This window comes from Trematomus bernacchii, unplaced genomic scaffold (genome assembly GCF_902827165.1).
Source record: "Trematomus bernacchii unplaced genomic scaffold, fTreBer1.1, whole genome shotgun sequence".
NCBI classification, from domain to species: Eukaryota; Metazoa; Chordata; class Actinopteri; order Perciformes; family Nototheniidae; genus Trematomus; species Trematomus bernacchii.
The window spans coordinates 435,458-459,789 of NW_022987675.1; the positions used below are offsets into that span (position 1 = coordinate 435,458).

The following is a 24,332-nucleotide window of genomic DNA, read 5'->3' on the forward strand; positions in this document are numbered from 1 at the left end:
AAGTTACTCCGGTCTCTGCTTGTAATTATGCCGTTACAAGCTTCAAAGTTGTATTTATCATCTAAATTTGCCGAAACAAGTTTAATATTCTGAAAGCCAAGACTTTGTTTATTTGAAATCAGATACAAACAAACTGTAACGGACCCTGCCGTGTTATATATGATTACTATACGCCTTACTTTCATAATTTCAGCAGAGGGAGGGGAAGCGGCGCTGTGGAACAGCAGAGTGGCGAGTGAGTGAGAGGCGAGCTGTCATCTTCCCTTTACAAGCTTAAAAAATGCCTGGAGCTAATGAGATTGAATATAACAATAACAAATAACAAAATATACACAGCTAGATCAGATCGCGTTTTAGATGCGACTTTAGAGTAGAGGGGAATTATTGAAACGGGATTTGTACAGTGTTCTGCGGCATCCGCCGCTGCGAAAACGTAGGGCAGGGCTCAAAAGTGGGGGGGCCAATGGCCCCCTGGCCCCCCCGCTTCCGGCGCCCTTGCCCTCACCACCCCTACTTCCCATGGCCATGGCATCTAACGTTCCGCTGTTCATTAAAAAAACAGCGCTTTAAACAAACCATCATGCTCTTACTTTGAAAACCATGCGGAAATGTCGTCATCAGCAGGCCATCACGTGGCTTCCGAAAATAACCGAGTGACACGAGTAGATTTTAGCCGAGACCGGCGGAAAGGTTGTCTCAAAACTCCGTGTGTGTAAAAAGACGATCCACAAGCAGAGATTTGAGATCCAGAAGCAGAGATTTGAGATCCACAAGCAGAAACGTGAGATCCACAAGCGCATTTTTGGTTGACAAATACAAAATGGATTCACAAATGCCTGATCTAAAGTTGTAAATGTTAAAGAGATATTCAAAGATCTTTTTTTTATTTGTAAAAATATTTTGCGCATTTGCAGATCCGTTTTACATTTGCACATTTATTTGTGAGTTTGCAAATCTTTTAAATGCATTTGTGGATGGTGTTTTACATTTACAAATCACATATTTACACACAAATTATTTTTCTGTTCACACAAATAATTATGAGACATATCTATGCCCATAGATAAGGCTGAAGACGCCATGATGAAACAGCTGAGACCTGATGCTTTGTCACATTTGATATTTCCTCCTGCAGTCAAATGAAACTAGGAACACTGCAACACAAACATACATGTGCACACATGTCAGTGTTCAGTGATCAATATTTCAATGCTGATTTAGTGGGAGATCCCGGAGAAAGTGGAGAGCACGATGCAGGAATCAATCGAGCTGTCACTCAAAACAATTGGTGTCTCCATCCCAGATGAAGGAGACACAACATCACAAACAATACTGTATATTTCATCCTCATTTAAAATACATTTCCATTAGTGTATTAAATGAATCCACTTGTTTGAAACCATATGTTTTGGGTTTTTAGATGTAAGTGCTGAGCTTGAGATGGTGAAGAACTTCTACAATGAACTGACCGAAGGCCCAGATGATGATGCAGTTCTTTGTTGTTTATTGGAAAGTTAATAACATACAAACTGAATATTCTCTCCACTGTGCCTTAAACTTGATTGAGACACTGCAGCAGACGTGTGAAGATTACTGGTATTATTGTTTTAATATCTGCAAGTTTCAACAGAAAACTGCAATCCAACATTAAGCCAGTCTTTTTGTTTTCATCTTGCTGCTGCTCTGTCTCTTCAGACTCCAAAGCAGGTCCAGTTACATTTCAGCTAATTGCATTTGAGACTGTGGTGTACTACACTGTGGAACTTTCTCTTTTCACTGGGATTTATATGCATTATTGTCAATTTGCTGCTTTGGTTTGGGAGCTGTAGAAAAGGGGGCAATAGGAAGCTTATGAGAGTCACAGTACTGTATGTTCCTGTTGGGTTTTAAATGAGAGCTGTGTATGTTTTTGTATTGTAGAATCCATTTTGTTTTTCTGTTTTAATGACATTAAATATCTGCTTAATGTCAAGAAAAAGCATTTATTTGTAACCGAACATGGTGAATGATTACAGAACTGAAAATAAAAAAACGTTTACAACACCTGTGAAAACACTCATCTCCTTACAACACTATGTAGCCCTTTTCAATGTTGGCTTTACATGGTTCCTAATGTATTGCTTTCAGTTTCATTCATTTTCCAGTCTGGGAACAGCAGAACTAAGTCTTTTGAAACACCACCTGTCTGCCAGCATGAGAGCCCCACCCCCCGCCTCACTACTATCCCTCCATTGGGCCAGAGTGAATACCACACCCTATTTGAGATCAGGCCGGGGTTAGGACTCTGTTCTTCTCACGCAAAGCACAAATCCAATCTTAAATAAGTCAATGTAAGATATGCAAATGGTACTCTTGAATATTCTGATGTTGAGAAATCATGTAGTGATTAATCTAGCATTTAACTAGATTGCCATGCCTGGTCTGTTCAGAGAACAGATATATACGTGTTAAACACAACTGCCTCCAAGTGACTGAATTGAGCAATAGCATCTGTGTGAAAACATTTTTGATTGAACTGAGCAAGTGAATACATACAACCCATCTAGGCAGATAGGTCATGTTTAACAGTGTATTCATTGACGAGAGGAAAGCATAGGTTCAGGTTCAGTCAATGAACAACTTTATTTTCTTGACATTAATAAAACAGCATGGATCAGAGATCAATAAAGCTTTCTAATACTCCTCTCCTTCCTCATCCTCATCTTCCAGGCTATCAGCTCCAACCTCCTCGTAATCTTTCTCCAGAGCGGCCATGTCCTCCCTGGCCTCAGAGAACTCTCCCTCCTCCATACCCTCACCCACACACCAGTGCACAAAGGCACGCTTAGCGTACATCAGATCAAACTTGTGGTCCAGCCGAGCCCAGGCCTCTGCAATAGCAGTGGTGTTGCTCAGCATGCACACAGCCCTCTGGACCTTGGCCAGGTCTCCACCAGGAACTACAGTGGGCGGCTGGTAGTTGATGCCCACCTTGAAACCAGTGGGGCACCAGTCCACAAACTGGATGGAGCGCTTGGTTTTGATGGTGGCAATGGCAGCGTTCACGTCTTTGGGAACGACATCACCACGATACAAAAGGCAGCAGGCCATGTATTTACCGTGGCGTGGGTCGCATTTCACCAACTGATTGGCTGGCTCGAAGCAGGAATTAGTGATTTCTGCCACAGAGAGCTGCTCATGGTAAGCTTTCTCTGCAGAAATAACAGGGGCATAGGTGGCCAGAGGGAAGTGGATACGGGGGTAGGGCACCAAGTTGGTCTGGAACTCTGTCAGATCAACATTGAGGGCACCATCAAAACGAAGGGAGGCAGTGATGGAGGACACAAGTTGACTCATTAACCTGTTCAGGTTTGTGTAAGAGGGACGCTCGATATCAAGGTTTCTACGGCAGATATCATAAATAGCCTCATTATCAACCATGAAGGCACAGTCAGAGTGCTCCAGGGTGGTGTGGGTGGTCAGGATGGCGTTGTAGGGCTCCACCACAGCGGTGGACACCTGGGGAGCTGGGTAGACGGAGAACTCCAGTTTGGACTTCTTGCCGTAGTCGACGGACAGACGCTCCATCAGCAGGGAGGTGAAACCAGAGCCGGTGCCCCCTCCGAAGCTGTGGAACACCAGGAAACCCTGAAGACCGGTGCACTGGTCGGACTGAAAGAAAAAGAGAAAATCATGAAATAATAATAATAAATGTATTTATATAATACAAAGACAGCAGTGCCAAGGGTTCACAGCTAATGATAAAAAAGCGTATTAGTGCACAGCATGTAAACATATAGATTCAATGAAAACAGATCAGAGATAAGAGGGTGCCATACCATGGAGGGCTTTGAATGCGATCAGGAGGATCTTAAACTGAATTCTGCAGGGTGGAGGAAGCCGATGCAAGTGGGCCAGAATCGGGAAATATGCTCACTTTGAAAGAGTGATACCAGATTGTTATGTCTTGTGTTTGTCTAAAACACTGTACAGCTCAACATTTGAAAACATATACTTCACATATTTATTATTAGTTATGACACTTGGCTTTTGCAATACTTATTTTTGCCATTCACCACAATATGATTGCATACTCCTTGTATTTGAAAACCTACTTAGCAATAAACTGATTCATCTCCATTTAATACTCTTCAGCAAAATTGACTTCTGTTCTAAATGTACTGACCAGCTTTCGGATTCTGTCCATCACCAGGTCGATGACCTCCTTGCCGATGGTGTAGTGTCCTCGGGCGTAGTTGTTGGCAGCATCCTCCTTGCCAGTGATCAGCTGCTCAGGGTGGAACAGCTGGCGGTAAGTCCCCGTGCGCACCTCATCTAAGGGTAATGAGCATTAGATTATTGAAGGTTTTGAATGACAGAGGGGGGAAAAGGTTTATGATACTTTTATCATTTATAATGAATGAGAATGTACCGATGGCAGTGGGCTCCAGGTCAACAAACACTGCTCTGGGGACGTGCTTTCCAGCTCCAGTCTCACTGAAGAAGGTGTTGTAGGAATCGTCCACTCCTCCTGAGATGTTCTGGTCACCAGGCTTCCTGCCGTCCGGCTGGATCCCATGTTCCAGGCAGTAAAGCTCCCAGCAGGCATTGCCAATCTGCACACCAGCCTGACCAACGTGGATTGAGAGGCACTCGCGCTGTAAAAGGGAAAAAAGGTTGTTAAGAAACTATCATAAAAGGAAGCCTAGTGGCTGATTCTTGTGCAAAAACATGTGTGTAACATACATTCTAGTGGCATATCATCACATGTGGGAGGACTGCTCTATTACTATTTTAATAAGAACCAAACATCATATCATGATTTAAGTCACCTGACGCACACATTTGTCATCTGAACAGAAAGACAGTTATAATTAAAAACAAAAAGAGGCTAAATACTGTTTATACTCAAATACCGAAAGCACAATGACGCAGTTGTTGGCAGACAGGTGGCACGATTGGACGTGAATGTGGGCCAGTGTTAAAAGAGGAGACTAGCATTTACATTTTCTGCAACTGTCTCACACGGATTGCGCCACTGCCACACCCCTTTAGGAGACTAGTGGCGTGGCAGGCCAGAACGTAAACACACATAATAATCATCTAATTCGACCTAAATAAAGTAAAAATTGGAACCATGTCTCTCATCTCTCTAATGTGAAGACATTAGAGAAAACACGTGGGTTTGCTATCCTGGCTCCAAAATGGTGGAATGAGCTCCCCATTGACATCAGGACAGCAGAAAGCTTACACATCTTCCTGCGCAGACTGAAAACTCATCTCTTTCGACTCCACTTTGAGCAATAACATTACTAACAAAGCACTTACTAACAAAGGACTGGCTTATCTGAAGCCAGTTGAGTAGCACTTGAAATGTGTTGGCTCTATGAAACCTGATGTACTTATAGGATTCTGTTTTCTTCAAGTTTGTATCTTCTTGGTCGAATGCACTTATTGTAAGTCGCTTTGGATAAAAGCGTCAGCTAAATGCAATGTAATGTAAAGACACTAAACCGAGGTCGACACAAATCCGTCGCAGGAAAAAGAACTCTCGCGAGATTTGGGGAGACAGAGCGTTCATTTTATTTAAATGTCGGCAGCGAGTAATCATTTCAGACAGTACGTTGGAAAAACGCCCTGGTTCACTGAAATTCGGGAAAAAAATGTTTTATCTGTGTTAATATCATGTTTTAAATATGAAACCATTAAACCTGGCCACTAATGAGACAGGAAGTATATGTATTTCCAACAATTCGCGCCGATTGTAAATGCTTCACTTCAACATCTTGACTGTGCCGTCGAGTTACACTTAATTTACCAACACCACAGTTAAAACGACTTATTAATGACGAAGCTTGATTTACCAGCTTACACCGCAACATTGTTGTTTCACTATAAAAATGATGCGTCTTCTTTGAACAAAATTCCTGTTCAAAAGCGGAATCATCCCACCCAAGAACGTCAGTCCCATGGATGTACTGGGAAAACGTGGTTATTGCTGAACATTAATAAATAGACGTAGTAGAATAATACAACACATGCATATTACTATACAAGAACGTTTAGCAAATAAGATAATAAGAAAAAAAGATTGGCATATTCCGACTTTTGACGTTCATATTTGAATTACGATAAATATATATATATATATATATATTTAAGTCATTTTCAAACATATCTTCTGTCTGACATGAGTAATATTGTCATTCTTTATTGGTAAATATCATTCATTGTATCAACTGCAGGAAATAGTAAGCCCTCCTTTTATATTCTTTATAACTGACTCTGACAATAGCTTGTTTATTATTGTTTTAAATTATGCCATTTTTTTCTCTTTTGTATCTTTATGCGTAGTTATAAAGAACGTAACTATTTATTTCAATGTAAGATTTTTTATTAAATCTCAATTGGTATTATGCATTATGCAATTTGTGTTGCTGCACTATCAGGTCCAGAGGGCACCACTGCACTACTTCATCACAACATTGCATCTTTACCTTTGCCCTCTTGCTCGATAAACTGCCAGTGCCTCGAGTTTACAGCTAATTAGCCAAAAGACAAAAACAAATATGGCCTAGTTAACTAAGGTAGGCTACTAGCTAATTGATAAGTTAGCTCAAGGTTTAGCTAAGGCAATTTATCATGGGCATACAGGCTAATGTAGCCTACTGTTTTTAAGGGTAGACACTAAAGGTGAATACACTAAAATGTGTATCTAATAACGTCATCACAATTACCATATTGATATGCAAATTAGGCGTTAACTAGTAGGTAATAAAGTACTATCTCATTTCTTATCTTATCTTAATTAAAATGGGCTAATTTGCATGCAGTTACCAAGGCATTGCAGGTTAAAAGGATCAAACTAAAAACAAACAAAAAAACACATCACCTCACAACTTCCCCAGATACTTACTTACGTCAAGTCAGTATTTTCCCCTGAAATGTTATGTTTAAATGCAGATTAGCTTTAAATCTATAGATACATTCAGACATGGTAATAAAACGAACACCATTTATATGTCTTTTTTGGAAGTTTTCTTTCCATTAGAGCAGGGGTGGGGAACCTTTTTCCTCTCGAGGGCCATTTCAATTTTTTCAACATCCTCCGAGGACCGTACAAATTATTGACCTCTGCTTAAAAAAACTAAAATCACAGCCCATTCATTTGGCCTTTCTTTCATGCTGTGCAAAGATATATGGACACAAGATGTGTGCAAATGTATTTAGTTTCCTATCCATGTGAACATGATTTAAGTGGGGGGGGGGGACCTAACCTCCTCTCCGGGGGGGAAGATTTTTTTTTAAATGTTGAAGTTAAAAGCATCAATCTGGTGCACTTTGAGAGCAACATGAAGAGCTCTATGGATACATCTCTCAACACCCATATGAAACAGAACTGGAAGCAGATTTACTTTTCTTTATGGATATTTTACAAATCACTCCCCTTTCAAACTGTATTCTTGTTTATTAACAACTTTTTTTTACTGTCATATAGTATTTTATACCTGTTTACTTTATTCTCTAGTGTTTTTATAACTATAATGATCATATAAAGATGTGCCTTTACCTCACTGGTTGGAGAAAAAGCTTCTTATATTCGTTAGCATAGCTAGCTAACCAGATGCTAATAACAACAAAGTTATTGACTGTATGATCAGTATGACAGATGAGCAGATCGCCACTGGGCTTACAACTAAAGACACAGCCACGCAGAAACTGCGGCATGTGTACAGCTCCTTATCTGAAGAGCCGGAGCCGCATTCTGGTGCTCTCTAATGCCGCGTTTCCACTACAGCGCGCAGCCCGGTTTAAGAGGGCTGTGACGTCAGCGGCCCGTTTGTGGTTGCGTTTCCACTTGGCCTAGTACCGGCCGGCTGGTCCTAATTCTCAGTTTTTCTGGCCTCATAAAATCGTGGGGCCAGGGCCGAGACAACCGGGCTGAGTTTGTGACGTCAATGCTCTCGGCTGCTGATTGGTCGGAGAGAATCGTCACAATCTGCGCGCGAGATAATCCATTTTTACAAACAGCATTTTTGTTAACAGAGGAGCTACAACAATGGCAAAGAAAAGCACACCATGGTCGGTCGAGGAAGTGACGACGTCCATTATATTGCAGATGATAAGGTCCAGCGGGTGCTCGACGGGACAACTCGCAATATCAAAGTCTTTCAGGAGGTCTCTACACAGACACTGGACTCTCCAACGGCGTTACTGGAGTCTGCATGGTACGTTTTTGCTAACGCTGTTATTTGCTTGAAAGCTTTGTGTCCCTGCTTTGTGTCCCTATCTGTTCTAAAGCTCACTTCTAACAAATAAGTCTATTTTATCCTTACATTTATGTTCGACAACCCCGATGGAGCCCCGAAGGCTAGCTAGGCAGATAGCATTAGCGAGAGCTATTGTTTGCTAACACCATATGTGCCATTGTTTACGTTCAGTTTGTCTTTTCTATAGTTGTTGTTGCTATTTATAGTATTGTGCTGCAGTAGTTTGTGGAATTTACAAGTCATGTTTCTGTTCTAGATGATTACATTGGGACTAGCGAGGAGGAACAGTTCCGAACAACGTCCTCTGCATCAACAGCACAAACCGAGGAGGAGAGGATCTGGCTCTGCAGGAACGGCAACTGGCCCAGCAGAATCAATGCCATGTCTTATCTTATTGCTTGTTGATAAATAATTGCACCCACCAGCGATCGCACAGAAAGATGGCATCATCTAGGCGTCCCTCTGCAGTCAGAAATATCATAAACACCATCGTCCACAAAGCACTGTACAGGGGTTTATGGATTTAAGAGAATACTTATCACAGTGAAACCTTTATCATCTGTTGCAATTAAAGCAAATAAGAGAATAAATACTTGGTTAAATAATACATTTTAACTCTTTAGCAGGACAACTCTGCATACTGTTTGAAATTGAGTTTGCTAGCTTGAGGTCCTCCTCTAAAACATAACATTACATAATGGTATTAAGAATACATGATAAATACATGTAGAAAAATTACTCAATTGTAATACCCTCGTTGTGCTAGACTCAAACACATTGCTTATATATTTCAAAGAGAAGAGAACAAAAGAAAACACCTATACAAAGAGAGCGGTGCACAGCACTTAATATTTACTTGCACTATATTTCTGTTGATCTGGGTTATTGTGTTGCACTGTTGGAGGAGCCTGTGACCTAAGATGTTCATTGTCATAACTACACTAGCTATGTTCGTATGACAAAATAAAAAACCTTGAACCTTGAGGCTGTGTCTTTCAGACAAACCATCATAATCATATTATTTTATGCTGTGGATACTTTAGCCTCCATCCATGTTAACAATTTTTTACACTTGCATTTATGAATATAGTTCTGTTGTGTTTTACACTTTTGTATTTATGTTTATAGTTTGCTTTGATATTTGCTTAATTTATTAGATTATTATTATGGGGGCAGTACTGGTGCTTGAAATTCAAATATTTACTAAATAGTCAATTCTGATAACATTTTTTTGGTTTAAATAATTTGACAAACACATGTATGTGAAAAAGAAAAGATGTATTTATGTTCAATACAATACAATGAATATTTAGGTATTACACGTAGGTTTTCCTCAGGCATCCTGAAGTTCTCCACTGAGTGTGTGAAAGATGGAACAATCACATTCCACCACTCGGTAGCTCGGTCGGTAACTTCTGAAATACACAAACAAAAGCATACATATTTTAATACGTAAAAGTGGTAGCTACAATTAATTAAATACTTGAAATACTTTGGTCGTATAGGGAGAGTGAGCCTAAACACATTGCTAGTTAGCGAACGTTAGCTTACCAAGTAGCATTGTAGTTAGTAGTGATTCGAGTCGTCCTGTAGTCTCTGCGGCGTAGGAGGACTGCCCGAACTCTCGCGTCAGCTTCTTCTATACCTCGTCTTGCTATACGTCGCCTCTTTCGAAACAACTCTTGTCTATTTCTTGTGATAATAAACCACACAGCAAAAAACAAGCAAACGATCGCTTTCACATCTCCATTGTTGTGTCGCATTGAAGATGACGTCACGGCAGTTTTAAGCAGCGTCGCTCCGCCTACACTGTGTTACTATAGATACTGACCCGGTTCCTAAACTGTAATGGAAACGCACCACAAAGTGAGCTGGTCCTAACGAGGCCGGGCGCGGCCAAAGGAGGCCGAGCGGGGCCGAGCGAGGCTGTGTAGTGGAAACGCGGCATAAGCGTCAGCATGAAGAGCAGCTGATTTGAAAAAACAAACTCGAGAGACGGCTGAGTGACCGCAGTGCAGAATCGCTGTATAGTTTAAATCTGCTAACAATGTTGTCCATTTTAGACACAGGCCTATTATATTTACAGCCCTTAATAATGCCGCGTTTCCACTACACAGCCTCGCTCGGCCCCGCTCGGCCTCCTTTGGCCGCGCCCGGCCTCGTTAGGACCAGCTCACTTTGTGGCGCGTTTCCATTACAGTTTAGGAACCGGGTCAGTATCTATAGTAACAGTGTAGGCGGAGCGACGCTGCTTAAAACTGCCGTGACGTCATCTTCAATGCGACACAACAATGGAGATGTGAAAGCGATCGTTTGCTTGTTTTTTGCTGTGTGGTTTATTATCACAAGAAATAGACAAGAGTTGTTTCGAAAGAGGCGACGTATAGCAAGACGAGGTATAGAAGAAGCTGACGCGAGAGTTCGGGCAGTCCTCCTACGCCGCAGAGACTACAGGACGACTCGAATCACTACTAACTACAATGCTACTTGGTAAGCTAACGTTCGCTAACTAGCAATGTGTTTAGGCTCACTCTCCCTATACGACCAAAGTATTTCAAGTATTTAATTAATTGTAGCTACCACTTTTACGTATTAAAATATGTATGCTTTTGTTTGTGTATTTCAGAAGTTACCGACCGAGCTACCGAGTGGTGGAATGTGATTGTTCCATCTTTCACACACTCAGTGGGTGGAGAACTTCAGGATGCCTGAGGAAAACCTACGTGTAATACCTAAATATTCATTGTATTGTATTGAACATAAATACATCTTTTCTTTTTCACATACATGTGTTTGTCAAATTATTTAAACCAAAAAAATGTTATCAGAATTGACTATTTAGTAAATATTTGAATTTCAAGCACCAGTACTGCCCCCATAATAATAATAATCTAATAAATTAAGCAAATATCAAAGCAAACTATAAACATAAATACAAAAGTGTAAAACACAACAGAACTATATTCATAAATGCAAGTGTAAAAAATTGTTAACATGGATGGAGGCTAAAGTATCCACAGCATAAAATAATATGATTATGATGGTTTGTCTGAAAGACACAGCCTCAAGGTTCAAGGTTTTTTATTTTGTCATACGAACATAGCTAGTGTAGTTATGACAATGAACATCTTAGGTCACAGGCTCCTCCAACAGTGCAACACAATAACCCAGATCAACAGAAATATAGTGCAAGTAAATATTAAGCGCTGTGCACCGCTCTCTTTGTATAGGTGTTTTCTTTTGTTCTCTTCTCTTTGAAATATATAAGCAATGTGTTTGAGTCTAGCACAACGAGGGTATTACAATTGAGTAATTTTTCTACATGTATTTATCATGTATTCTTAATACCATTATGTAATGTTATGTTTTAGAGGAGGACCTCAAGCTAGCAAACTCAATTTCAAACAGTATGCAGAGTTGTCCTGCTAAAGAGTTAAAATGTATTATTTAACCAAGTATTTATTCTCTTATTTGCTTTAATTGCAACAGATGATAAAGGTTTCACTGTGATAAGTATTCTCTTAAATCCATAAACCCCTGTACAGTGCTTTGTGGACGATGGTGTTTATGATATTTCTGACTGCAGAGGGACGCCTAGATGATGCCATCTTTCTGTGCGATCGCTGGTGGGTGCAATTATTTATCAACAAGCAATAAGATAAGACATGGCATTGATTCTGCTGGGCCAGTTGCCGTTCCTGCAGGGCCAGATCGTCTCCTCCTCGGTTTGTGCTGTTGATGCAGAGGACGTTGTTCGGAACTGTTCCTCCTCGCTAGTCCCAATGTAATCATCTAGAACAGAAACATGACTTGTAAATTCCACAAACTACTGCAGCACAATACTATAAATAGCAACAACAACTATAGAAAAGACAAACTGAACGTAAACAATGGCACATATGGTGTTAGCAAACAATAGCTCTCGCTAATGCTATCTGCCTAGCTAGCCTTCGGGGCTCCATCGGGGTTGTCGAACATAAATGTAAGGATAAAATAGACTTATTTGTTAGAAGTGAGCTTTAAAACAGATAGGGACACAAAGCAGGGACACAAAGCTTTCAAGCAAATAACACAGCGTTAGCAAAAACGTACCATGCAGACTCCAGTAACGCCGTTGGAGAGTCCAGTGTCTGTGTAGAGACCTCCTGAAAGACTTTGATATTGCGAGTTGTCCCGTCGAGCACCCGCTGGACCTTATCATCTGCAATATAATGGACGTCGTCACTTCCTCGACCGACCATGGTGTGCTTTTCTTTGCCATTGTTGTAGCTCCTCCGTTAACAAAAATGCTGTTTGTAAAAATGGATTATCTCGCGCGCAGATTGTGACGATTCTCTCCGACCAATCAGCAGCCGAGAGCGTTGACGTCACAAACTCAGCCCGGTTGCCGCTGGCCCTGGCCCCACGATTTTATGAGGCCAGAAAAACTGTGAATTAGGACCAGCCTGCCGGTACTAGGCCAAGTGGAAACGCAACCACAAACGGGCCGCTGACGTCACAGCCCTCTTAAACCGGGCTGCGGGCTGTAGTGGAAACGCGCCATTACATTCATTTTCTGGGCTCAATATGTGTCTTGGCCGTTTTCGTTGTGATCGCTAAATTAACCTTGTTTATAATATTATCACCGTTCCAAGCAAACGAGGGCTTTTGTTTTGAAATCACTTCCGCGAGTTTCGCCCCGCCCCTCGCTCCAATGAGCATTAGACCATTTAGTAAGGTAAAACAACAAAAACAAAAAGGCCTCTCAGATGCTCTTCCGCTAACTTGTGTAATAAAGAAAAACAAATGGACCGTAGATACACGGATTAGGGCGACACCATCTGAGGCCTGTACTACGAAGCCGGATTTTCCTAACCTGGATATGTTGGAGTTAGCCGGTTGGCCCAATCCAAAACATACGCGATATCGCTAAACTGTACTACGACGCTGGTTATCAAGTGGATCGCTCAAGCCAGCCGTGTCCTATCTAGTTAGGGGCACGTTCACATGAAAGGGGTGGTATTTGGAGCATTCGACCAATCTCAAACATGGACAAGCGTACTGACAGCGCAGCGTCATACTTCCTGAATGAAAAGTGAACTTTAATATTTGTCAAATATGAAGAAGTTAAACTTTAAACATCCATGACTTAAACACTTTATCCAGGATCAAAGCCACATAGCTGCACCTGCAAGGTGAATACAGCTGGTAAAAGAAAAAGCGTTTGAATGCGTACATTAACAGGTTTATGATATCACTGCCCCGTCCAAGACACGAGTGGATCTGACTTTAATTACATTTGACTCAAGTGTTTCGTCAACTTAATGTGTTGCTTATAATAATACTTCTGCATACAGTATGTGACACTGTGTGTTGCACGGCCAGATACGGCTCAAGAAGCTGACTCAAATAAGGAAATATATGATACATTATGATGTGATATGATATGAATGATAATGGGACACCTCGACGTAACAGTGCCGCGGACTGTACTTAATGTTACTCTGATCCGGTTACTTATGTTGTGGCAGATATTTAAGTAAGCTTTCTTAACGCTAATGTTATAATAGTCAGATTGCTCTGAAGATGGGAGGGGTTATTCTATTAATTTTCACGTTCACACAGTCAGTTGATTTTTGCCGGCCGTCTTTCCTGCAACGGCAGTTTTTCTGTATTTCCTCTATCCTGTAAGATGAATTGATCGCTTTAAACTCCGCACACGGAGCTCTGATTGGTCAGCAGGCGGTGCTTTCACTGAGTTGATCTCTTAGCCTGCCACCTAACCTCCTCCCGGGGAGGTTAGCCGCTCAGCACAAGTTACCATGGAGATCTAGCCCGCTAAAAAGATAACCAGCATCGTAGGACCGGAAAGCCCGAGTTTTCCCTGAAGTCAGCCGGCTAAGCAAAAATCCGGCTTCGTAGTACAGGCCTCAGGTCACAACTTTAAATATTTGACCATGTTTATGTGCAAATGAAGAACCTTTTTCCTTAAGTGAGACTCTTTTCTTTTCTGACTTTATGGGTATTTCACTTTATATTAAATACATAACAATAAGAGTGCAGAACATCTAATACACTTCACTATGAATCCAGAACAATACAACTGCAGGAGTATGGATGAAGCCAGATGTTTGCATGCATTTTGAGCCGATTTGGGCAGAATCCAGCAGAGTGGATCGTGCTGTTCATCCTATGTCATCTATATGTATAGAAAAAAAGTCTAAATATTTAAGATAAAGCTGTGAAACAATCTCAATAATTGGCATCAAAAATGTAAGGTTTTTTTAATGCATAAAAGGATACATGTTGAGAAGTTATAATATCTTGAGAGAAGAGCTTGAATATTAAAAAATAAAGAATACAAACTCTTGTGGCTCCTTCCTGTCTTCCTACTGGGTCTTTCTTGGCTTTGTTCTGGCTATCTTCTAGCTCTATTCAGGTTTTTGGAGTTTTTTTCTAGCTCTATCCCTGATCATTTTCAGAACCTGAAGGCTCTATACGGACTATCTTCTGGTTCTCCTCTGGATCCATCCACTATCTCTTGTCTCTGTCCAGTGAATTACACTTTTGTTACTGGAGCAGGTAAAGCATACAACAGATACTTTCAGCATTATCGGAGCACGAAGTGGACGCTTGGATGAAACACAGCGGACTTCTAAACAATGAACACCCGCAACTTGGAAGAAATAAAGTTGGGTTTTATGCGTTCTAATATTGCAATGCAAACCCATGATGTAATGACAGTAATTAAGAATCATTTAGTCATTGAATGCTCATTTCAGTAGATTTAATCAAACAAAACATAAACATATTGGACATGGCCTCAAGACTGTAACCTCTTCACATTCTGTTGAAATAGTCAATTACTAGCCATATCTCACACATTGCTGTTTTGAATCACTAATATGTGGATGACAGTTGAACTGGATGATGTAACATGTATGCCATCTGCTGGAAAGAAGACGTATCGCTCTGTTGGCGTTGTTTAGACAACAAAAACAGAATGAAGCTCTCATACCATAAACAATCTTTGAGTCCAGACCCCGTCCTGCAGAGAGCACACAACCCAACAGCACGTTGATGGTCTAGCATCACTTTACAAAACGTTTGCATTAAGACACTAAGACTAGCTGGTCCCTTGTAAAGGTGAGTCCACCTTAAATGAGCAGTGGGTGATCAGCAGGTGAAGGGCAGGACACGGGAACTTGGTCCTGAGGAGATGTAACGATTATTAAACAAGAAATAGTCGAGTCAAGGGGTCGAAGAAATGAACATTTGTGATTATTAGCGAATCGGTTGCAGGTGGGTGAAAACAGGCTTAGGGAGTAACGTATTACATGTAACGGCATCAGGTCATCAGGATACAAAATAGACAAATGTATTCCCTTACCAACACTCTTGTGTCTTTTTCAACGATTACGCCATTTAAATCTTTTGTCACAAACTTTGCAGATCTATTTTTCCTCTCCTGTGTGGCTTCTCATGTGTGCCTTTAAATTTCCACTATGTGAAAAAGCTTTCTTACAGACTGAGCAGCTGTGTGATTTCTCTCCTGTGTGGCTTCTCATGTGTTCTTTTAAATTTCCACTCCGTGAAAAAGCTTTCTTACAGACTGAGCAGTTGTGTGGTTTCTCTCCTGTGTGGCTTCTCATGTGTGACTTTAAATGTCCACTCTGTGAAAAAGCTTTCTTACAGACTGAGCAGCTGTGTGGTTTCTCTCCTGTGTGGATTCTCATGTGTTTCTTTAAATGTCCACTCTGTGAAAAAGCTTTCTTACAGACTGAGCAGCTGTGTGGTTTCTCTCCTGTGTGGATTCTCATGTGTGACTTTAAATCTCCACTCTGTGAAAAAGCTTTATTACAGACTGAGCAGCTGTGTGGTTTCTCTCCTGTGTGGATTCTCATGTGTGACTTTAAATTTACACTATGTGAAAAAGCTTTCTTACAGACTGAGCAGCTGTGTGGTTTCTCTCCTGTGTGGATTCTCATGTGTGACTTTAAATGTCCACTCTGTGAAAAAGCTTTCTTACAGACTGAGCAGCTGAATGGTTTCTTTTCAGCACTACGTCGTGGATCACTGACAGATTCATGTCTATTTTTCTGTGAGTTTGAGCCTGATGCAGGTTCTGTGGTCTCCTTCCAATCAGCACTGTCTTCAGTGTCAGGTTCAGAAGAGTCTCCAGTGTCAGGTTCAGAAGAGTCTTCAGTGTCGTCCTCAGTCTTTGGTTGTAAACTGCTCTCTGGATCTGAGCTCCTGGCTGGTTCTGGTCCTCCACAGTCCTCTCCATCAGCTTCTGTTTCCATGTGTTCAGTTTGTCTTTGATGAGGCTGAGAGGACTGAGGTTTCTCTTTATCATCTTCACTCTTCACAGGGTCAGGAGTGAAAGTGGACTTGGTGATATCAGCCTCCAGCTCCTGAAGCTGCTCTCCCTCCTGACTGATCCTGAGTTCCTCCTGTTCCTGCTTAATGTGTGGGGGGGGCTCTGGGTCCTCCTGGTCCAGACTGGTGCTCAACTCCTGCTGGTCAGGGAGAAGCTCTTCTTTAACCACCACCAGCTGCTGGACGTCTGCAGGAAACCGGAAACACACAGTCAGAACAAACTGTTAAGTGTTAGCATTTAAAAATCTCATCACCATTACAATGGGAGACATTTTGCAGCCCTAATTAATGCCTTTGTTTTTATATTTTCACATTATCTTTCTTAGCCCCACCTATTGTGTATTTGTGTTGGCTCAAGTCACCTCATGTAGCCCAGCCCCTTTCCACTTCCAGTTCAAAATGAAAAAGGGTTTTTTCTTCTGGCGTAGCACTAGCTGCAATGTAAACAAGGAATTGTATTTGGGATCGTTCACAGATACACTACGCCTACAGTATAGAATTACAATACTCTGTTACAAATTTAAATCCTGCATTCAAACCTTATTTAAGTAAAAGTATGCAAGTATTAACAGAATATTTGACAGCACCTTCTTATGTAAAAGTAATGATGGTGCAGTAAAATGTTCCCTGTGAGTATTTCATTTATGTTGTTTCTTGATTATTTTGTATGTTGCATTTTACTGCTGTACATGTTCAAAGTTGCGCTTGTATAAATGATTATAGATGAGGGAACCTGCTCAATATTAAAATATGTGTTTTTTTTATATACAGTACCAGTCAAAAGTTTGGACACCTTCTCATTCAATGTTTTTTGTTTATTTAAATGTGTTTCTACTTTATAGATTAATACTGAAGACATCAAAACTATGAAAGAACACATATGGAATTATCTAGTGAACAAAAAAGTGTTAAAAAATCAAGAATATGATTTTTATTTTAGATTCTTCAAAGTAGCCCCCTTTTGCCTTGATGACAGCTTTGCACACTCTTGGCTTCTCTCAGTCAGCTTCATGAGGTCGTCACCTGGAATGGTTTTCAATGAACACGTGTGCCTTGTCAAGAGTCAATGTGTGGAATGACTTGCCTTCTTAATGTGTTTGAGACCATCAGTTGTGTTGAGCAGAGGTAGAGTTAGTGCACAGTGGAAAGCCCTATTTGACTGCTGTTGTAATCCATATTATAGCAAGAACCACTCAACCCAGTAAAGAGAAGCGACCGTCCATCATCACTTTAAGAAATGAAGGCCAGTCGATCCGGAAAATGTCAAGAACTTTGAATGTATCCTCAAGTGCAGTCGCAAAAACATCGAATGCTATGATGAGACTGGCTCTCATGAGGACCCCCCCGGGAAAGGAAGAGCAAGAGTTACCTCTGCTCAGAGGATAAATACATCAGAGTTACCAGCCTCAGAAACCGCAAATTAAAGCATCTCAGATTAGAGCTCACATAGATGATCACAGAGCTCAAGGAGCAGACAATCTTAACATCCACTGTTCAGAGGAGACTGCGTGAATCAGGCCTTCATGGTCCAATTGCTGCAAAGATCCACTACTGAGGATCAGGCTTGGATTTTCGTCATTTTAGGGGCAAGGCCATTTGGCCTTTGGTGTCACACATTTTTTCAGGGCACAAAAGCCATTGAGGGAAACATTTGGATTTGGAGCTTACAAATAAATAACTTCACTTTCTGATAAGAAAAACACATGAATGACATGGAAAACAAATCACTTTTTTAATATCAATAATGTCAAACATTATATCATCATATAGGCCTATGCCTCCTTAGTATTACCGTATATAAAATGAAATGAATAATTAGTGTTTGGTATTTTTGTCCATCTACTACTTCTCCCATTCAATACATTTTAAACCATAGTATGACTCACAAAAATACCTTGTATACATATACATATATATATATATATATATATATATATATTGTTAGAGCCATTTTCCTTGAGATATTATTGTCTGATAGTTAGGCTTGATAATAATATAAATTAGATTAAACTCACCATCTAAAGGTATTTTTGTGAGTCATACTATCAAATCAAATCAAATCAGGTTTTATTTATATAGCACATTTAAAAGCGATTTTTGGTCGAGCCAAAGTGCTGTACATGTAATAAAAACACATTACTACAATCACAATAAACGACAATAAATTACAACAGATATATATAAAAAACAAAATAAAAATAAAAACACAAGGAAAAGTCAGGAGTCGTGCTTCGCTCTAACTAGAAAGCCAGAGAGAAGAAGAGTGTTTTTAGTGTAGATTTAAAAACCCCTAGGGTCTGGGCCGACCTCACATGGAGGGGCAGTGTTCCAGAGCCTAGGGCCAGCTGCTGCGACTATGGTTTAAAATGTATTAATTTAAGGCTCACTTATTATTTGTTATATGTGCGTCAGTATCACGTGCATGGCTATATGCCTATATATGGTAGGTTGATAGGACACAGCTGATGGTGATGAGACGGGGAAACGGAAAAGTCTTTTGACCGTGTTCTTTTTGTTCTTTTGGAGACTATTAACTTTGATTTAGGATGAAGCGAAGAAATGTGTCCTGCTGGTTATATGCCGTCTGGACTAACGAATAAAGCTCATCTGATTCAACCATGTTCTCAGCTCATTTGTTTGGAAACAAAGAGAGGCGCATCAAAACCCACAACCCGATAGAGGTGGCTATTAAATTGTAGACAAGGATTAAAACGCCACCACATTAGTCAAAAGACTCCGTAAGCTGTGGATAAAAACTTCGAAGGACAAGCACAGGATTCGTGTGGATTTCAGCTCTGCTTTGGAAACAGCGATCGGACGTTCTAAAGTGCCGTGAGGAGGAGGCCGTGAGTAAACCATGCCGGCCCGGAATCTATGAATGAAACGCTGTTTACAATGGGATCGCTTCATCAAACAATGCAAGGACTGATGTGTGCATAGTTACGGATGTTTGACAAAACGAAAGGGAAATCCATCCAGTGATATCATGATGCTTACTGGGGATGATATGAAATGAAGATAATCCACAATTGCTGTTGGAATGCTTAAACAATGAAATGCATTAATGAACTATCACGCAGTTAAGGAAGCGGACATTAAAGGAATGTTTGGCACAAAAACAGGATTCACGAAGAACTGTTCTTGGAAATATTAATGACTTTATTTCATGTGGATTAAATGAAGAAAAAACAAACAAAAATAAACAATGGATCCTGATATGCCTCCAGCTGATGTTGCAGCGGCAGAGGAGAGATTTAAAACTCTCAGCCAATCGCGAAGAGGAAAACTTGGAGCATGCACCCGCAGAATGAATGAAATTAAACCATTACTGGTGCAAGGTGGAAATATGGAAAAGGTGGATGAAGCTGTTGCAACGTTCAAGATGTTACTCAATGAATTTATTGAGTGTCATGGACATGTTCAAATGCTTTTATCTGAGGAAATAAGGGAAACTGAGAGAATGGATTGGTATGAACCAAAAATGTCTGCATTCACGAATTTCCTTAAGGATGTGGAAATGTGGAAAAGCTCTCAAATGGATCCTCAGATACTGATTGAACCCCATGACAGTGTTTCCAATGCATCACACAGGAGGAGCTCAAAAGCAGGATCAACAACTTCTTCTGCTTCCTCAACCCACCTCAAAATAGCCACAGAAAGAGCTCCCTGCCCGGGCAGCAGGATTAAAGGAAAAGCATGCACTTGAAATGGAAAAGGCTCAACTGCAAGCTAGATTCGAACGGATGGAAATGGAAGCCAGCCTAGCTGAATCTGATGCAAAAATGAAAGTTCTGGAGCATTTTGAGACTGGTTCACAAAATCCAACACAAGACGGCATGCATGACTATGTAAAAGACTACAGAGTAAAACCACATATGTCAATGGATGCAGAGCCGTCTCCAATTACCTTTGCTGAGTTTGGAGCCATTCCCAAAACACCACTTCAAAGGCTTCTATACCAACAACCAAGACCACCAGAAAATATTGATAATACAAACCAAAGCCCTGAACACACAGCTAGAGATGCAGGAATTACAGGGACAAATAATAATGACAATTTCCTGACTGTGATGCAGAGACAAAATGACATTGTTAATTTACTTGTACTTCAACAAAAGCAAACATCACTGCCCACTAGGGAAATCCCAGTCTTTGATGGCAATCCCCTGAATTATCAAATATTTGTGAGGGCATTTCAACATGGCATTGAGGAGAAAACCACCAGTAACCAGGATCGATTATATTACCTGGAGCAATATACTTCGGGATCCTGCAGGGAACTGGTGAGAAGCTGCCTTCATATGGATGCTAATAGTGGCTTTGCTGAAGTTAAGAGACTGCTAAAAGTGCATTTTGGAGATGAGCTCAAGATAGCAAACGCATATATGGGGAAAGCTCTCAACTGGAACACTATAAAGGCAGAGGATGGAAAGTCACTGCACTGTTATGCACTTTTTCTGAGAGGCTGCTGTAATGCAATGAGGGATCTGCAGGACATGGAGGAGCTGGACCTGCCATCCAACCTACGGCTCATTCTTTCAAAGCTACCTTACAAACTAAGGGAGAAGTGGAGAACAGCAGCTTGTGATATTCTGGAGCGGAGCCATCAAAGAGCAAAATTGCATGACCTTGTTGTATTTATTGAAAGACAAGCTAGAATACTTCAAGACCCTCTCTTTGGTGACATTCACGATCATCAACTTAACAGTGCAAAGACTTTCATTACAACTCCTGCTGATTTAAGCCGAAATAAGTGCAAGGGAAGCAGTTTTGCTACCACAGTGGCTATAGTGTCAGACAGCCATGCAGAGAAACCCAAAGAAGACAATTATCTTGTTAAAAGCTACATTTCCTCCACTAACAATGACACCTCATGTACCTTTTGTACCAGCATGCATCCTTTAGCTGAATGCCATACAATACATTCAATATCTCATGAAGCTAAAATTGAGTTTCTGAAAGAGAAAGGACTATGCTTTGGCTGCCTGAAGGTGGGGCACTTGAGCAGGAACTGTAACAGGAGAATGACTTGTCAAATCTGTCATGCTAAACATCCAACTATTCTGCACATTAAAAGATCTTCTAAGCCTGAAACTGAGAACTTTAAACATGATAAGACAGAGCAGAAGAGTGGAGGAGCAAGGCCTGAAGAGACATCCATCAGCAGTGCTCTTGTTTCAGTAGGAGAAGGTGAAGGAATCGAGGCTGGTAAAGACAGCATACTTGCCATAGTGCCAGTGAAGGTGAAACTCTGACATGGAAATAAAAGTATACTGACCTATGCATTCCTGGACCCTGGTAGTACCGACACATTTTGCACAGAGGGGCTCATGAGGCAGCTTGGTGCTAGAGGACGGAGAACTGAAGTCCTTCTTCAAACGATGGGAACAGAGAAAACAGTCAGGAGTTTTGAGGTAACGGGTCTAGAAGTGGGCAATGTGGAAGATGGCACATATATAAAGTTGCCCAAGGTTTACACTCAGAACAAAATCCGTTATCAAAAGAAACATTCTTACCCAGGCGGACCTCAAGAAATGGCCTTATCTGCAGGAAATCCAAATAAAAGAATTAGATGCTGACGTGGGACTTCTTATTGGAGTAAATACTCCAAAGGCTATGGAACCATGGACAGTTATAAATACCCAAGGAAACGGCCCATATGCAGTGAAAACACTGTTAGGATGGGTCGATAATGGTCCACCTAATGCTTCCACAGATCCGGATGATGAAACCCCTGTGGCAGTAGTGAACAGGACCTCAATTGTTCACCTTGAGAAGCTTAATGAAAGACAATATATGAATGACTTTCCAGAAAACGAGTATGAAGAGGAAAGACAAATGTCAGCTGATGACCGAAAGCTCCTGCAGAGGAGAGAAAAGAGGAAAGATTGCTCCACTGATCTTGGAGTAAAGCAGGATAAAGGAAAGCGACTGAAGGATCAGATGCTTCTGCTCAAAAGGCCTACAGCTAATGCACTAAGACTTTCAGTAGAGGACACGGAAAATGCTGAAAAGGCCATTATTTGCCACGAGCAGAGACAGCATTTCAAAGAGGATTTTGCCTTGCTGGAAAAAGCCAAACAGTGCAATAGAGGAAGCTCCCTATACAAGCTGGACTCTATCATTGATGCTGGGATTCTGAGAGTTGGAGGAAGAACTACAAAGATGGCTATGCCAACTGACTTCAAACATCCAATGATTCTACTTAAACATTCTCGTATTTCCAAGTTGATACTAAGCCACATACATCATCAAGTTGGTCACTCAGGTCACATGCTCTCCAAACTCCTTCAACGTTACTGGCTATCAGCTGCAAACTCTTCAGCCAGGAGGCAGGTGCAATACCTTGCTGACTTGTTTTGGAAGCGCTGGACCAGGGAATACCTTCCTTTGATGCAAGAACGGCTCAACTGGAATACTATCAAAAGAAACTTCACCCCCGGAGACCTGGTCGTCATCGTTGATGAGAACGCACCGAGGAACACTTGTCTCCTGGGACGTGTAGTTAAGACCCTTCATGATTTCTTTATGAATTATTCTCACGCAATTTGAATTAATCCAAAGTATTTCTTTTTATTTGCTTTTACACATTTAAAAAGAAAAGGTGAATAAAGAAGCACATTAAAACTAAAGTGTCAATGTATGTCACATTTAATCAACTAGTGCCTACATGCATGGGTAATATTTAAATCAGTAAATTAAATAGCATATTATTCAATGTATGTATTTTTATAAATATATTTATTTTGGTAGGTTTGCTCTTCCGTAATAATTATAATAATGGAGTATTTTCACAGTGTGGTGTTTGTGCTTTTACTTCAGGATGTACTACCTGCAGCACGTGCTGATAAAGGGTCTAAAGCAGGGGTGTCAAACTCAATTTCATCACGGGCCACATCAGCATTATGGTTGCACTCAAAGGGCCGGTTGTAACTTTAAGACTATATCATTAATTAATATAACTTCATAATTAACTACGTCTGAAAGCAGAAGTCTAGAGCAAATAATTGGAAGTCTCTTCAGTAAGAATGTCACAATATGATTTTAAAAGAAAAGCCACATTCTGGAAAAAAATTGATTGTGACATTTTGAAAAAAAAATCTATTTATGAGAAAAAGGCTAATTCTAAGAAAAAAGGCATATTTGGACAAAAAAAGTCAAATTCTGAGAAAAAGTCAAATTTGAGATGCATTGTGGGACATGTCGTTTAAGGGCAACGTGCTTCTGTAAAGTAGCATGTAACCCTTGTGGGGCCACATAAAATGAAGTCGCTGGCCGGATTTGGCACCTGGGCCTTGAGTTTGACACCCCTGGTCTAAAGTGTTATTAATGTGATAATAAAGTGTTACTGAAGAGTTTAAAGTGTTAATGGAGAGTAAAGGGAACAGACCTGCTCTGTGTATCCGAAGCTGAGGCTGTAAAACAGCGTCCAGTAGTTTCTGGAGTCTCTTGTTCTCCTCTTTGGAAAGAGACAGCTCCTCCTCGAGCTCTGCTATTGTTTGTTCAAACAGAGCAAATATCTCTTCAGTAGTGAGTCGCTGCTTCTTCAACGACAGCAGCATTTGGACTTTACTCATGTTTCCTAGATCACCTTTCCCTGCAGACTCCGTTAAACACACCGTTTCTCTCTCCATCAAACTCTCAATCTGACTAGTGTTGCTAACGTGTTTCCAGCTAGCATGCTAAGCTAGCTCCGATAGTCCGAGGTAAACGCTCCAGAAAAAA

At 40.8% G+C, this 24,332-nt stretch overlaps 1 protein-coding gene across 1 annotated transcript; it reads right to left on the reverse strand.

Moving 5' to 3' along the window:
* Positions 1-2,597: 2,597 nt before the first annotated feature.
* LOC117487607 (tubulin alpha-1B chain-like) lies at positions 2,598-23,126 on the reverse strand. Its single transcript, XM_034136226.1, has 4 exons — positions 23,055-23,126; positions 4,412-4,667; positions 4,166-4,314; positions 2,598-3,651 (listed from the first exon to the last, which is right to left on the reverse strand). The coding sequence occupies exons 1-4, from the start codon at positions 23,124-23,126 to the stop codon at positions 2,674-2,676; spliced, it is 1,455 nt and encodes a 484-aa protein (XP_033992117.1). The 3' UTR covers positions 2,598-2,673.
* Between the last annotated feature and the right edge of the window lie 1,206 nt (positions 23,127-24,332).